Source organism: Grammomys surdaster, unplaced genomic scaffold, assembly GCF_004785775.1.
Source record: "Grammomys surdaster isolate TR1022 unplaced genomic scaffold, NIH_TR_1.0 126271, whole genome shotgun sequence".
NCBI classification, from domain to species: Eukaryota; Metazoa; Chordata; class Mammalia; order Rodentia; family Muridae; genus Grammomys; species Grammomys surdaster.
The window spans coordinates 10,931,391-10,947,546 of NW_021621071.1; the positions used below are offsets into that span (position 1 = coordinate 10,931,391).

Genomic DNA, 16,156 nt, shown 5'->3' on the forward strand with positions numbered 1-16,156 from the left:
TAAAAAGACCATGTGGGGGATAAAATGTGTCATTCCTGTAGCCGTTTTTTTTTTTTTTCATTCAAAGGAGCCCACACAACTCCACTCTATCTGATTTACAAATGAGTACTTCTCGGTGTAAAAGCCTTCTGAAACCAGCTCTGACATCAGAAATAGCAAAGCAACACGCTCAAATCAACTTTGACACACGGCTTCAACAGAGTTCCTGCAAGAAGTGCCAAAGGGTTTGGGAGACAAAGGGAACGATGTCACCGTATCTGCTAATGACGGTGGAGACTGAGTGGAGAGCCCTTCATTTATCCAAAGGATAGACGCACCCAGCATGTTGAAAGGGGAACTAGATTGTCATGGTGAAGCAGTTTTTCAGCTCATTCTGTGAACACCATTCCAGGACTCTCTACCATCTAGAGACAGAGCCTTTGAGTCAGGAGGCTGTGTATTAAATGGCTTCCTAGACTTGGCTCATATATGCCCTGTAGTCAGTGTACATAAACAAAGAGCAGTAAGCCAGCTTATCGTACTAGAAGAAACACAGTTAGATCCTGTGAAACACTGGATTATTTACCTTGAGTGGAAGTGCCACTTAACCTGTGTGGCTCAGAGTTCCCAACTGCATAGTAGAGACAAGAGATGCTCTCTCTGATCTGCTGGGACCAGGGTAGGAGTGGAACAACAGAGAGAACGTGGAGGGAAAGAGGGTCTTCTCCAGAGAAAGGCAGTGTTCAAGTAACAAAGTAACGCAACCAGAAACCACAAAATTGGAGTGAACAGTCACGGTGCGGTGTTCTGGCTTTGAGCTGTGCATCTGCAGTGGAGAGAGAGCTGGTGGCTATTGGAACCATGTTCAGAGGATGCTCCAGTTCCACACAGAGCCCATCGAGTCCTTGTGAGAAGAAAACGACCCTCTCGAAAGGTGGGAATCAGCAGATCATTTAGAGTAGTTGCATAATGTATAGCCCATGTGTGTCTCTGCATACAGTCTTCAATTTGGTTATTAACTTCAATTTCAACTGATTTAAAGATTTTCTTTTCACAGGTAGAAATAGAAAGTTAAAGAAAGGCTATCTTGACATTTTTGCTATGCTTTAGCATATAAATAAAAAATAATCTGAAGACAGGTGTTAAAGTACATATATGCACACACTCACACACACATGCTCGCACACACACACACACACACACGCGCGCGCGCGCGCGCACACACAGACACTCTTGCTCCTACACACACAAATTCCCTTCCCTCCCCAACAGAGCAGAAAGAAGAACATCAGGAAGGTTTTTTTTTTTTGCAACTAAGAAACTTACTTTCTACGGTTTTAGTTCTAGCAAGCTGGTGTTCGGTCATGCTTGAGTATTAGTGACGTCCAGAGGACAGAAAGGCCAGGGAATGTGTTGTTTCAGGGATCCAAAAAAGGCCCTGAGAAGGCCAAAAGAGGGCTTAACAGTCTACAGATTGTCTTTTCTAAAGAGCTCACAAGGAAAATTGGGAAAACTCCATACTTGAGAAGCACGAGATTTATTTAGTCACAAGTTACCCAACAGATGGGGAAATGTCCCATCTGGGTCCCACCGTGGAACTTCCGGTTCCCATGTGGATGGGGCTCCTCTCTGAACCTCTCAGTTCATTTTTATTGGACAAATGAAACAGGAAGGGCATAGCTAGCGCGATCATGCCGCCCTGTCACATGAGTCTTAGAGGCGGAGCCATCCGGAGGCGTCATCGCTTCTTGGTGCTGCTGTTCCCAGTGCCTGACTTGCTGAAGCCCCTGCTCATCTGTGGGAAGTGCATGGTTGGGGTTCTCTCTGTAGGGCCATATAACCCCAAATTCCTGGCCGTGGCTGACTTTCGCAGTGGCTTGACACTGGGAAAGGGGCTGAAGATGGGGGTTTTTGAGTTGCTTCCCGGGAGAGGTTTGCTGGCAGTCTGGTGTTCTCCAGGGACCTCGGCTAACTCCGGGGCATGCCGCTGGCAGGGAAACTGCACCTTGGGCTCAGTTTCTGCCGTGGCATCCCTTTGGTTCAGTTCCAAGGCTTCTAATTTCACCTGAACTGCACCCACATCAACGTCAGCATCCCCAAACACTGGCTCCGGAGACTGCCCTTCGATTGTCCTCGGAGTGCCGTTGTTGTCACCGTCGCCGCCGCCGCCGCCGCTGCCCTCACTGTGAGCTGTTGCAGCACAACCCGAGGGAAACTCCTCAGCTGCCCTCAAGCTGCTGGCCTTAGAGCCTTCATTCTGTTCTTCTATCAGCCCTATGGTGTCTCCGCAGCCCAGATGACTCTTGGTCCTCGGCATGTTCTTCTTGTGGACTCGGATGTGAGTCCGCCATGGAGAGTTGAGCTTTGCCTTAATGTCTTCATAGGGGACCGGAGATATTTTGCCTCCTGCGTGGCCAGGCATGTGGATGACGGCATTCTTGGCTGCTCTGTTTGTAATTTTCATCTTTTTCCCTAGGAGAAGATGGTTGATCACCGGAGAGCTATTCGCCTGAGACGGGAGGATGCTGGTCACTGGCCCTTTGTCTGAAAGAAAGGTTGGAAGTCTGTGGGAAACACATCATGCAGAAACACATCTGTCTTAACAGCAGTTTCTAGAAGCTCTTCCCCAAATCTTTTCCCCAAATGCTTCCGGGGTGCTGGCAGAGCCATGTGACTGAGGACAGTAGAAACTGAATCAAATCAAACCCTAACACATGGGATGCCCACTCCCTTCCTCTTCAGATGAGAGAGCACTAAGTGCTTGGGTATGTTATGGTTTAAATGGGTATATTCCCCCAAAGGGCTTGCCCCACTGCTGGTAGATCCAGTTCCTGTTAGCATCATCATGACGCTAACCTAACATCATGAGGGAATTGTTCCTCACAGAATACAATTGCATCAACTATTTGAAGAAGGTTGAAGGTGACCTCTGCAAAAGTGGGTCATGGGGCAGGGGGCATGCCATTGAAGGGTGTGTCTTGTCTCCTGTCTCTTTCTCTGAACTTCAGCCAATCTCTAAATGACTGTACAGGCACCCTAAAATTAAAGAGCCAACACTCTGTAACTTTGCCTCTGAGTAGCAATCCCCCTAAATCTTATTTAGGGACAACAGGGGGAGCTCTAGAGAGGGGATCAGCAAACTTTCTAGACTGTAAATCTTTTAACCACTGTAGCATTAAAGCACTTAAAACTTTATCAAACAAACAAACAAACAAACAAACCAAAAAACTATACAAACAAGCGTCGGGCAGGATTTGGTCTGTAGACCTTAGTTTGCTGATTCTGAATAAAGTGCAAGCCACTGGACCAACTTAAAACCCAGCAGCAGCCGTTGACCATTCTCTCAAAGATGTTTCTGAAAAAAAAAAAGACTGCACAAAAGATGACAATGTTATGGCTCACACCCGGGCCTGACCACTCACAATCGCTGCAAACACCGGACAAATGCTATCCTGTTATCCCTTCCTGGGAGATTGAAGGACAAAGCGAGGAAATGTGTGGGCCAGTGTTTTGAAAGCTAAAACTGTTGTCATTGTGAATTTCTTTCATGATTGCTTTCTTACTGACTCAGAGTGGAGTCAGAGCCTTCAAGATTTCCCTATTTTTTTTTTCTGATATTTTTTCCGAGTTCTTTTTTTTTTCTTTTCAGTTATTGTCCAAGATCAGTCACGTGCTCTGAAGCCATATGCCAAATTTATAGGATTTTTTTTGTGAACTCTGGACAGGCAACATTTTCATTAGGAACAGGAGACTCACTCCTGAATCAGCGCATATTAAACAGCAAAGTGGATTGTTCCCTGTGATTTGGGAGATTATAAAGGGGGAGGAAGAAGCCTGACAATCCTTGGAAAAGAGCGTTTTCACTGAATGACGGTTATTCTCCTCATACAGACCCAAGACTCCAGAGCTAGCTATCGGTGAGACACAAGATTTCGTTTTTCTGTCTCCCACCTTCTGTGGTCACAGTACCTGTTAGATTACTACCTGACTTAACTTACAAATGCAGAGGTGACTACATCCCATCTCCAAATGCTTACATTTCTTCCTGCTTATTTGTTTGCATATGCGTGTTCACATGAACGTAGACATATGTGAACCACTGCACTCATTCAGAGGTCAGAGGTCAGCTTTCCAAGTCATTCCCCTGAAGTACTGGGGACTGAGCTCAGGTCATGGGACCTGTGCAAAAACACTTCCCCCCTATGTCACCTCACCGGCCCAAAGGCTTGAGTTTCTAAGATTTCTCAAGTCCAAGGATTGCATAGCTCAGCAAGATTGTAATCATTTGTAAATCTCTCTCCGCAAGCACACATAGTAACATTGTAATCACTTGTAAATCCCTCTCGGCAAGCACACATAGTAAATAGGATATGATACCATCCACAGCCTGTTCCTCGGGACCTAACAAGAACCCAAGGTCCTGTTCTTCTTTGGATCCTGATAAAATAAAGTTGAAAATGACATTCTAGATATGCTATTGTCAGACTACAGTGTACGATGACGATAGCTAATCTTCACTGTCAACTAGTCTCAGAATCACCCGGAAGACACACCTCTGGTATATCTGTGAGCTGTCTAGAGAAGTTCCCTGAGGAAGGAAGACCCACCCTGAACACAAACAGCCTCGTCCCTTGGCGGGTATCAGTCTGAATAAAAAAGGAGGAAAGACAGAAAGTAAGCTGAGTTCCAACACTTACCAGCTCTGCTCTCTCCGTTTCCTGACTGCAGGCGCAGCATGACGGCTGCCTCACGTTCCTGCTGCCCCACCCCCACCCTCTTCAGCCCCTCTTGCCACCATGCTTTCCCTCTACGATGGGCTGTGACCCATCCTGTGAGACAAAGTGGTCCCTTACTTTGCTTATTTTTCCTTGCCACAGCGATGAGAATTCTGAGGCCATCCTAGGGTCACTGTGCATGCTGGGATGGAGTTCACGCTGACGGAAGCATCCCCCCTTACCTGCCCTTATGTACACCTGGTGGAGCTGCTGCTGCTGCTTCTTCTTGATTCGGGAGTACTGCCGTTTCAGGGCGTTGATGTCCGTGGTCATCCGTTCCATCATCATGCTGTTGAACGCCGCGTGGTACTCGCTCCGACAGGAGTTGATCGCTCCGGGGCTCAGCTCTGCGATGTTGTTTGATCTCAGGGTCTGCTCCTCGGTCACTTCTGCACTCGGGGGAAGAAACAAAGTCAGCAGAGGGGGACCCGAGCAAACAGGAACCGGAGGGGGACCTGAGCAAACAGGAACCGACTCCTCTACAGCCGGTCTTAACCTGCAAGAAATTCTAAACTAGGAAACCATCCTCTGGAGTGTACCTAGTACCGGCTTCAGTTTGCTTCTGCACTTCCTAATGAGCCTGTGGGTCTGAAATGAGCCCTGCGGGTCAATGATTTTGTGACCATCTTTTTCATAATGTAGACATACGATCAACTATCTCCAATTAAAAAATCAATGCCGCTTCCTAAAAAGCCCTCAGAAAAATACAGTACCAAGAGGTCCTGCGATAGTCACTGTGTGGGCACCCTCACATCTGCAGAAGAATGTATGAACCACTTGTAGACATTTTCATTCCATGTGTTAAAAGTAACACCTTTTATAAACGTCTGAGACTTGGACCACTGTGCCACAAGAAGCAGATCCTTTTGCACAAACTGAACAAGAGCATTCTCTGATTGTCTGTGACGGGTGTGATGTTTCATATGCTCTCTGTTCCTGTGACATCTACAACGAGCAGAACTGCCCCTTAAGTAAAATCAAGAATGAGAAATCCTTGCTCTGGTGAGTGTGTGTGTTCACAGGCTGCCCAGGTGAGCACAGAGAAATCCAGACTTCTCGAAAGCACTGCATGAAACTGAGCCCGGGAACCAAGGAAAGACAGAGATTTCAACTCAGCTAATATCTGCTGGGAATGTCTCCAGGGAAAATCTGGGCATCTTGTAAATTTACTGCATGTGTTACTGAAAATCACTTCTCTAAAGGGAAGAGAATTAAAAGAATGGATAAGTCAAAAAATCACTATTTATGAGAAAGTGATGTCTACCCTGGACTATAATTGCACAGAAAGAAAAACCAACCAGATGCCAAGACCAAAGACTCAAAACCCTTAGCACTTGGCCGGGGGTGGGGTGGGGGGGGGGGGGGGGGGGGTGGGTCAGTGGTTAGCGGCAGTTGCCCTGCAATGATAAGGACCAGAGTTCAGACCTCAGAACCCAGTATGTAGCTCAGAGACCCACAAATACCTGTAACTCCAGCACCAAGACATCTGACAACTTCTTCTGGCATCTGCGTGTATACAAGCATTCACACATATATGTACGTAGGCACTCAAACACACACATTCATACACACTTTCACACACATCAATAAAATAAATTGTTAAAAGTAGGAAGGGCCAATAAAAAGTTACATAGCAAAATAAAGATATATACACCTTTAACATTGGAGCTGGAAAGATGGCTCAGAGGTTAAGAGCACTGGCTGCTCTTCCAGAGATCCTGAGTTCAATTCCCAGCAACCACACAGTGGCTCACAACCACCTGTAATGGGATCTGGTCCCCTCTTCTGATATGCAGGCATACATGCAGAGAGAACACTGTATACATAATAAATAAATCTCTTTTTTTTTAAAAAAAAACTTGAACATTAATAATTGATTCCATGTCTAAATACCTAAAAGCTGAAATTCAGACAAGAAAGGGAACAGAAGACATTACAGAAATCAAAGGATCCTTGTTGGGCTCAGAATTTTCAAAGCTTGTTTTAAAAGATGAGAGAAGAGTATGTAACACACACACACACAGAGAGAGAGACAGAGAGACAGAGACAGAGACAGAGAGACAGAGAGACAGAGAGACAGAGAGACAGAGAGCGCAGTGTGAATCCAGCCCTCCCCTCCACCCAGTGGAACTTCTTATAATTTTACAAACTTTAATATATAAAAAAAAGAAAACCTTGCACACAAATAAAAACATACACCACAATTAACCAGACCCAAAGTCTATACAAGTCAATGAATTTCTGTACATGAACCCAGTCTTTAAGCTGATGAAAACTCAAAAGGAAGCTGGGCAGGTAACAGTTGGTACAGTGTTTGCCTGGCATGCACAAGGCATGGTCAATCCTCAGTACCACAGAAGCCCAGCATGGTGCGTGCCTGTAGTCCCAGCACTTGAAAGAGGAGGTAATGCCCAGGATATAGGAGACTGTGGTGGTTTGGATGAGAATGGCCCCCATGGGAGGCTCATCATGTGAATAATGAGTCTCCAGTTGGTAGAGCTACAGAAGGATTAAGAGGTGTGGCCTACTGGAGAAGGGGGCTCGGCTCTGAGCTTTCAAAAGACTCATCAGTCCGCCTGTGCTCTCTCTGCCTCCTGCTTACCTCAGCATGAAAGCTCTTGGCTCCAGCACCACGCCTGCCTGCCCGCCCGCCCGCCTGCCCGCCCGCCTGCTTGCTGCCGCCATGCTCCCTGCCGTGATGGTCATGGACTCAACTCTCTGAAACTGTAAGCCCCAAATAAACCCTTTCTTCTATGAGTTGCCTTGGTCACGGTGGTGTCTTATCATAGCAATAGAAAAGTAAGGAAGACGAAGACTGCTTCAAACAATCTCAAAAACGAGCCCAGGCTTGGGTAGTACACTCAAAACTACCACAACCAAACAGCAGTACCAGCAGCCACCTTTTAAATAATAACAAAAATAAACAACAATAAACAAAATTGGCTCAATAATGTCAAGACAGCAAAGCTGGTAGGGGGCAAAAAGGTCATGCAGAAGTAAGTGCCTATGTGTCTGTCTCTGAATGTGCGTTTCTGTCCTCTTTGGACAAGAGAATCGGCCTCTTAATTAGAAGAGGCAGAGTAAATATTCTAAGTCAGAGATGCCACCCAAGTCAGGAAAGGACCCAGTGGGAAAACCACAGGCTGCCTCTGGTTTTTTGGAGGATGGGAAAGCGAGCAAGCGGGCAGGCAGGCGCATGTGGGTGGAGGCGAGCAGGCAGACAGGCAGGCTGGTGGGCTGGCAGGAGCAGGCAGGCGCAGGTGGGCGGGCAGGTATGCGTTCTAAACAAGGTCCTTTAAGAGAGCCTTAGGAGACACGGGAGCCACCCTCGAGGGCTTGAGAAATGTCAGGTAGAGGAGGAGGCAAACATGCTGCTTTGGAAGGAAGAATTGGTCAAAGCAACGCTTCCAGGAGATTTTAGCAGTATCTTGTGAAATAAATCATGAGTTTCTTGCCATCAATAAATGAAACTATTTGGTCCTAACAGGGAAGAAAGCCAGTCTTCGGTAAACCGTATTAAACCCCAGGAGGATGCACTGATTACGTGCTCTGTGCTGGGCTACTCTAAAGAGGGCGCAGCCAGGGCTGACACAAGCAGAAGCAAGAGCTGCTATAAGGAAATGAAAGGGGTGTGGTCAACCCGAGATAAGGCAGATCCTGTCAAAGGATCACCCCGCGGAGAGAATGATTTTAGAAAGGCTATGGATGGTGGTAACCAGGCGGAGAATCACTGAAGACACCCCCAGGACACAGTAACAATGCCCTCGTTTGAGGGAGCCAACTCTATCAGGATCTGAATGAGGCCTCTGCTTACCTTTAATCTGCTTTTGGTACTTCTGCAGTTCCGGTGCCAGGAGCCCACTGAGCGGTCCGAGGCACCCCACGGCGCTAGCGACAGCATCTTCATCATCTGGGCAGTTCTCATCGTCACTATCTCTGGCCTTACTGTGTCGCCTTGGGAAACATAAAGGAAGGAAAAGAAATAGTGAAAATATCAAATTTTTAAAGGAATAGAGTCGCAGGATTTAAATGGTGTGTGTGACTGTGTGTGTGAGTCTCCGTGTGCGTGAGTACATGTGTGTGTGTGTGTGTGAGAGAGAGAGAGAGAGAGAGAGAGAGAGAGAGAGAGAGAGACTATATGTGAGTCTCTCTGTGTGCGTGTACGTGTGTGCATGTACATGTGCACCTGCATGTGTGTGTGTAAGTGTATGATTCGTAAGTTTCCTGTTCTTCTCTGCCAACTTCCTGGGTTTCATCCCATCCAATGCCATAGGTCAACTTTATTAGCAGTTTTTTTTATATTCTCTAGTTATCTATGTAGAGATAAAGAGACATAACTGTAGATTTTATATAAATCTGACTACACACACACACACACCTCTGCACCTTTAATCACGGAAAGATTTCAATATTTTATATAGAGCTTCCTTGATCTTTTTCATAGCTGTATTAAATCCACACCGCCCATGTTCCTGAGCCAGGCTGCTAAGGAAGCCCACCCGAGTGGTTTCCAGTATTATCCTAGGACAGAAATTATAACATGTTTTGCATATGTAAAAATAAATCTTTGGGGGAATTTATATATAGAATTGCTGAGTAAAGGGAAACACACTATCAGTATTTGGGACACACACTACCAGACTGTCACAAGCCTGAATAACCTCTAATCCACAATGTATAAGCTTATCTGTCTTCATCCAGGATCTTATCCAGTGGTGGACCTGGCATGCCACAACACCAAACTGTCGGGAAGATATGCCCCAAATGGCGTGACTGTTACAGGAGTAACCAACTATGTTCTGACTGGATTTGAAATATGATCCACGGGAGGGAATTCATGTCTGCTGCTATAAACGTGGGCAAAGCCTATGATGGGGAGGTCACAGGCCCTGAGGGGTGGGAGGACCTACTACTGCTGTTTTGTTAAGTGGTTACACTGTGGAACTGCTTTCTAAATATTTGTGTTTATGCCCACAGATGCTCTCAAGCATGGTCAGAGAAGTTTCGTTTTACGGTCAGCAACAATTAACGTGGAGACTTGGAACTGTTCTAAATGCTCAGAAGAAGTGATGTTTGGGTGTTCAAGTCAAAACGTGGGAACAGAACAAAAGGAGATGAAAAAAATATAAGTGCTGGAGGGTGGGAGGAGCCCTGGAGAATGGGAGGGGCCCTGGAGGATGGGAGGGGCTCTGGAGGATGGGAGGGGCTCCGGAGGATGGGAGGGGCTCCGGAGGATGGAAGGGGCGCTGTGAAATGCTGTCCTCTGGACATGAAGCGGCCATTACATCCATGAGCCCACAGCAGCTGAACAAGATCAAGCCAGTCCAAATTCCAGCATAGGTGGGGGAGGAGCTCATGAGGTCCTCATCCCGTGCTGAGGAGTTACTGTCAGCTAATGAGCATCAGAGCATGGAGAGCATTTTTCTCCGGGCATGTAATCACTGGCTGCCATTGCTCAGATGGCTGGCCCCACACCCATGTGCGTATGGTCACTAATCAAACTCAGACGCTGACCGAAAAAGAGAGGCCATTACATTGGGAGGGGACTTTTAGCTGCCAAGGGAAGCTAGAGGAGGGAGGGAGAGGTGGGTATGACTTAAATACACGCACACACACATACATACACACGAAGGAAACCCTCACAGTAAATAAAAATGTATTTTTAGAAAGCTATCAGAGGGCAAATATTTGACCTGATTCAAACACTGCACATTGTTGCACGTGAAACGGAATTCCATTAAAAAAAAAAAAAAGTGTCTTCACAGCCTTGCCAACAGAGGACATTACCAAGTATTAAATGTATGCCCTTCGGACAGGTGAAGACAGACCAACATACAAAAGAAAATCTATTGGCTTTGTTTGTTTTTAAATATTATTTTTTTAAAAAACTTATTTATTATGTATACAGCATTCTACCTGCATGTACACCTGCAGGCCAGAAGAGGGCATCAGATCCCATTACAGATGGTTGTGAGCCACCGTGTGGTGGCTGGGAATTGAACTCAGGACCTCTGGAAGAGCAGCCAGTGCTCTTAACTGCTGAGCCATCTCTCCAGCCCAAAAATCTGTTCTTTTAAGGTGTATTTCTCTTAGTGCTAACAGAGTTGCCCTACCTGCTTGTTCCCACACTTTTGTTAGCATGGCAGTTATCTTTGATTAGTTTTTAGGAATTCTGTATTAGGGAAATCAGTCTCTATTTTGCAGAAGTTAAAAAATGTTTTCTGCAAATGTTTTTTAGTTTGGTTATAGAGGGCCTGTTCTTTTGTGGTTTAGGCCATGTAAGAAATTATTTTAATGTATTTAAATCTAATGCTTCTTCCTCCATTCCAAAGAAATGGGGGTGGGGGATTCTTTCACATTTTCTTCTGCTAAGTATTTTTAATTATTTGTTTATTTGTCAGTTAACATTTTAATCCAAATGGAATTAATCCAAATGTGTGGTGTGAGGTGCAGCTCTTTCCTAGCTATTTCACTAGGTCATGACTTATGATTTTCTCTGGCAATTTTTCCCATCCTAGATTCTGTATGTACTTGTCTGTGTGTGTGTGTGTGTGTGTGTGTGTGTGTGTGTGTGTGTCAGAGACAGAGAGAGAGAGAGAGAGACAGAGAGGAAGACCTTCTGACTTTTTATAAAGAGTATTCCAAATCAGCTCATTCATTAACTGGTACACCAGTTTCACACTGTTTAAATTACTGAGATCTTGAGTATTTTACAGCTTTAAACGAGTTGCAGGTTTGTTACATTTTCCTTCAGTTCATGTCCCAATTTTTTTTTTTTTTTTTTTGGAAAGCATACTTTGAAAAGCTCTCTTGAATCTAAGTCTATAAACCTTTGGGAAAAGTCATTCGGATTTCGAGGGCTTAAAAAATATTAACTTACAATAACAAATCAAGATATTAAGTCTTCCTGCACCTAACCGGAGAGAAACTTGAGGCCCCAGCGGAGGCCTGGGAGGGGGGACACTCTTGGAGATGGGTGGGGGGAGGAATGGGATGAGGAACTGTAGGAGGGCAGACCAGGAGAGGGGCAATGACTGGACTGTAAAAATATAAAAGTAATATTTTTAAAAAGATATTAAGTCTTCCATCACGTAAACAATTTAAAAAAAAAAAAAAACCTTACCCAGAAACTGAAGTGGGCTTAATTGTGGCTGGAAATGGTGTGATGTTGTACGTATACTTTTCCCTCAACTCTGCCAACTGCGGGAAAGGGAACGGGGCCATCGAATAAACCGTCTGGAAAACAAAAGCAAAATGGCCACGTCTCAAAAGGTGACCTAATGACTCTCACCAGTCCTGGATTGCAGGAGTTGGAGTTCCAGCAGGCGGAGGTCAGAGAGACAGATTCTGCTCCTTACGGGAAGACAGGGAGAGACAACATCTACCTTGGAAACAGACAGAAGGTAAGGCAGTGATGGGGATGTAGCTCACCTTGTACATCCTGAATTCAGTCCCCAGCACCACAGGAACATGGTATGGTAGACCATGATCCCAGCACCCAGGAAGGAGACAAGGAGGTCAGAAGTTCAAGATCACCCTTGGCTAAGCAGTGCATTATATATATTAAAAGCCAGGAATACTGCAGATTGGGTATCATCCTCTAAGCTTTGATACAAAGTACTCTAGAATCTGAAACATTTAGAGCACTGACATCATGTCTAAAAAAGAAACAACAACAACAAACAAATCCCACATCTGACCCATGAAACAAGTTACAGACAAAACATGGATGGATATACTTAAAATATACAAGTACAAAATATACAGTAGGGACATCGTATGACTTATAAATAAATTCTATGTCTAGATTTGTGCTCCATACCCAAGATTTCTCATTGTACACATGCAAACAACTCCCCCACCCCTGAACCCGAGTCATTTCTAGTCCAGCCATTTCAGATAAGGGATGGCCAACCCATTCTGATAAGCCCATGAGTGACCCCACAAAGCTGAGGACTCTAAACAAGTGGCACGGGCAGGGAAATTCTAGGATCTAGCATCCTTTTGCCATCTGAGGGGTGTGTTAGCTCCTGCATCGTCTGTGCCAAAGAACCCACACATACCCCTCCAAGGTCTGGCTTGCTTAAAGTGTTTTGGTAACTTTCGTGGCCATTGATATCAGCTTTCTGAATGGATTCAAATTCAGTTTCGTGAATGACCTTGTGGTTGACTGTGAGATTTCTCCAAGGAGACCACCGTCCCAGATGCCTGTGGAGGAGCTCTAAGTGAGAACTGATAGCTGCTATATTTGAAGGGAAAAGAAAAGACAAGGAGCTGGAGAGATGGTTCAGTGGTTAAGAGCTCTGACTGCTCTTGCAGAGGTCCTGAGTTCAATTCTCAACAACCACATAGTGGCAACCACATGGTGGCTCACAACCATCTGTAACGGAATCTGATGCCCTCTTCTGGTATCTCTGGAGAAAGCAACAATGTACTCACATAAAATAAATAAATATTTAAGAAAAAAAAAAGACAATGGCAGGTTAACAAAGCATAGGCTATCAAAAAAAGTTCTATAAATAAAAACAAGGGAGTCAGGTGTGGTCCTGCATGCTTCAACCCCAACCCAGTGCTCAGGAGGCAGAGACAGGCAGATCTCTGTGTTCCAGACCAGCCTAGTCTACAGAGCTAGTTATAGTTATAGGACAGCCAAGGCTGGACAGAGAATCCTTATCTCTAAAGGGAGGGAGGAGGAGGGGTTGGGGGAGGAGCACTTGGTCTTACACCAGAGCTTGAAAACCTCATCAGCATGGAAAAAAGGATCCGGCTGCCTCTCTTACACTTAAAACCTAATTGTCGCACACTCACCCATTCAACCGTCCAGTTTCCCTCGCCAGCAAATGTACATTAATAATGCTATCATTTCTCGACAGAAGCCAATCAAATATCCTGATAAAGGGGCTGGAAAAAAAGTGACTCAGCAGTTAACAGCACTTGCCGCCCCTAGAAGGACCGAGGCTCAGTTCCCAGCACTCACACAGCAGCTCACAACAGCCTGTAACTCCAGTTCCAGGGGCTCCAACACCATCTTCTGGCCTCCATGGACCCCAGGTATGCATATAGTGAACATACGTTCAAGTGAGCAAAACACTCATGCTTATAAAATAAACATAAATAAATCTTTTTTAGAGCCGGGCTGTGGTGCCGCATGCCTTTAATCCCAGCACTTGGGAGGCAGAGGCAAGTGGATTTCTGAGTTCGAGGCTAGCCTGGTCTACAGAGTGAGTTCCAGGACAGCCAGGCCTACACAGAGATACCCTGTCTCGAAAATCCCAAAATAAAAAATAAATAAATCTTTTTTAGACTATATATATGATGTCCCTTTCCTAGGAAACTATTTTAAGTGTTTTTTTCCATTTCACCCAGACCTCTGGAGCTGAGGTGCTGCATGGGTGGGAGGCAGGGCTCTGAATGGATCGTGACTGGTTGTGACTGGCTCCTTTCATCATTTGGTTAAGGCTACTGTGACAGTCCACCGCAGTTTTGATGCATCTGTCTCTCGGACTGCTCCTGAACTTCCTGCCGTCCACCTATATGCTTTATATACAATCTAGATCTCAAATAAGTAACTGTAGGCTACAGTCCCTTCTCTTCAATGCTTTATGCTTATTGTGCAAAGCTGCACAGCCTACAGGGAGCACCAACATTGTTTTTAAGGGAGCACCTCACTTACACTACACCCTTGATGAGCCACAAGGCTGAGACGCAGTATAAATTTAGCAAACACTACACAACTCTCCCCACACCCCAAGAAGAAGAGACAGAAGGCTTCTTCTTGTGGTTCTCATTAGCATGGCGTGTGAGATGATCCGTCCCCAGCCTTTCTGGGCTTCTGTACTTAGTCTGGAAAATGCGGGGTGTGAAACCCAGGGTGACAGTTCCCTCCAGCAGGAGGAGGTGGGTAGTTAAAACCAGGGAGGTGTGCACAGGGTGTGCACGTGAGTGTCGGTGCTTGGATTCTTAACCGGGGCAATGTTAGCGGAGATTTTATGATACCATGCTTAACATACTATGTGCCTGAAGTGTTTCGTATAATTATATTCATAGTGGATTCTCATGTTTGATATCACAAAGATAGCCAACGGGCTCGTTCCCAGTGCAGAATTCTCTCTTAGGTCCACGTGATCTTTTGAGAGTATGGAGACACGTTCTTGGCACACTAATTTTGGACCCAAGGAAGTACCTCCTCTCAGATGTCAGTCAGGGAGAATGAAGTCAACTGTATCTGACACCACACACACCAAATGTCATCCCAGGACTGAGTCAAGAATCACCTGACCCTGTCAATCATGTACATCTTTGCCTTAACAACTGAAGGACTCGATTCAAACAGTTAAGAAATTCACATCATTTACATTTTGTTTTAAAAGGTTTCTCATACACACACACATGCACACGCACACACACATATACCTGCAGCAGGCAGGAGAGCTGGCCCCAGGGTCAGAAGAGTGGGAGAGCTGGCCCTGCCCTCCCCCACTGCAGCAGACCCTGTGTTTTGCCTGAGCAGCACAGTAGAGCTGACCCTGGTAGGGGGGACAAGGGTGAGCCAGCCCTGAGAAAGCTATCCCTGCAACTTGTCTGCCATGCAGTGGAGTAGATGAAGGAAAGATCCTCTCCCCACCCCTACCCCCACCTCTCACGCCCCTGCCAGAGAGCTGGCCCCAGGGTCATGGGGTCATAAGGTCATAAGCATGGGAGAACTAGCTCTGTTCCCTCACTGGCTAGCCCAGCCCCTTGCCTGGCATGAGCCCAGATGAGCTGGCCCCAAAGTCATGAGAGCAGAAGAACTGGCTCTGCCCCTTATTGGCGACAGCATCGGATGAGCTAGCTGGGGCAGTGCCGGAAAGCTCCCCCTGGTGGTGTGGGTGTGGCAGAGCTGGTGGGCTGACCAGCTCAGATACCTCTCAGGCCCAGATCCAGGGCTTTGAGTTGGCCTACCCCAACATCTACCCCATTGATAAACCGCTGGAGCTCGTGAAGGGTCCGGTCCTCCAATCCAAAACTACACGCTCTCCGTGGCACAGAGCAACAACAGGCTATCCAAGAGGGGTCCCAGGGAGGGTCCAGCATCGATGGAGTTGCAGAAGCCAATTCAAAAGCAAAGAAGTAAAAAAAAAAAAAAAGAAAGAAAAGAAAGAAAAGAAAGAAAAGAAAGAAAGAAAGAAAGAAAGAAAGAAAGAAAGAAAGAAAGAAAGAAAGAAAGAAAGGAAGAAAGAAAGAAAAAGCCGGGCGGTGGTGGTGCACGCCTTTAATCCCAGCACTTGGGAGACAGAGGCAGGTGGATTTCTGAGTTCGAGGCCAACCTGGTCTACACAGTGAGTTCCAGGCCAGCCAAGGCTACACAGAGAAACCCTGTCTCGAAAAAAACAAAAACAAACAAACAAACAAACAAACAAAAA

The 16,156-nt window shown here is 45.9% G+C and overlaps 1 protein-coding gene across 2 annotated transcripts in view; it reads right to left on the minus strand.

Moving 5' to 3' along the window:
• Positions 1-1,483: 1,483 nt before the first annotated feature.
• Positions 1,484-16,156, minus strand: part of Tbc1d30 (TBC1 domain family member 30) — a 77,671-nt gene continuing 62,998 nt past the window's right edge. For both annotated transcript variants that reach the window (XM_028759117.1, XM_028759115.1), the window contains exons 9-12: positions 11,878-11,990; positions 8,569-8,708; positions 4,937-5,143; positions 1,484-2,523 (exon numbers count right to left, since the gene is read on the minus strand). In XM_028759117.1, the coding sequence (XP_028614950.1) occupies positions 1,718-2,523; positions 4,937-5,143; positions 8,569-8,708; positions 11,878-11,990 (1,266 nt within the window). In that variant the 3' untranslated portion in view covers positions 1,484-1,717. The remainder of the gene's footprint in view (positions 2,524-4,936; positions 5,144-8,568; positions 8,709-11,877; positions 11,991-16,156) is intronic.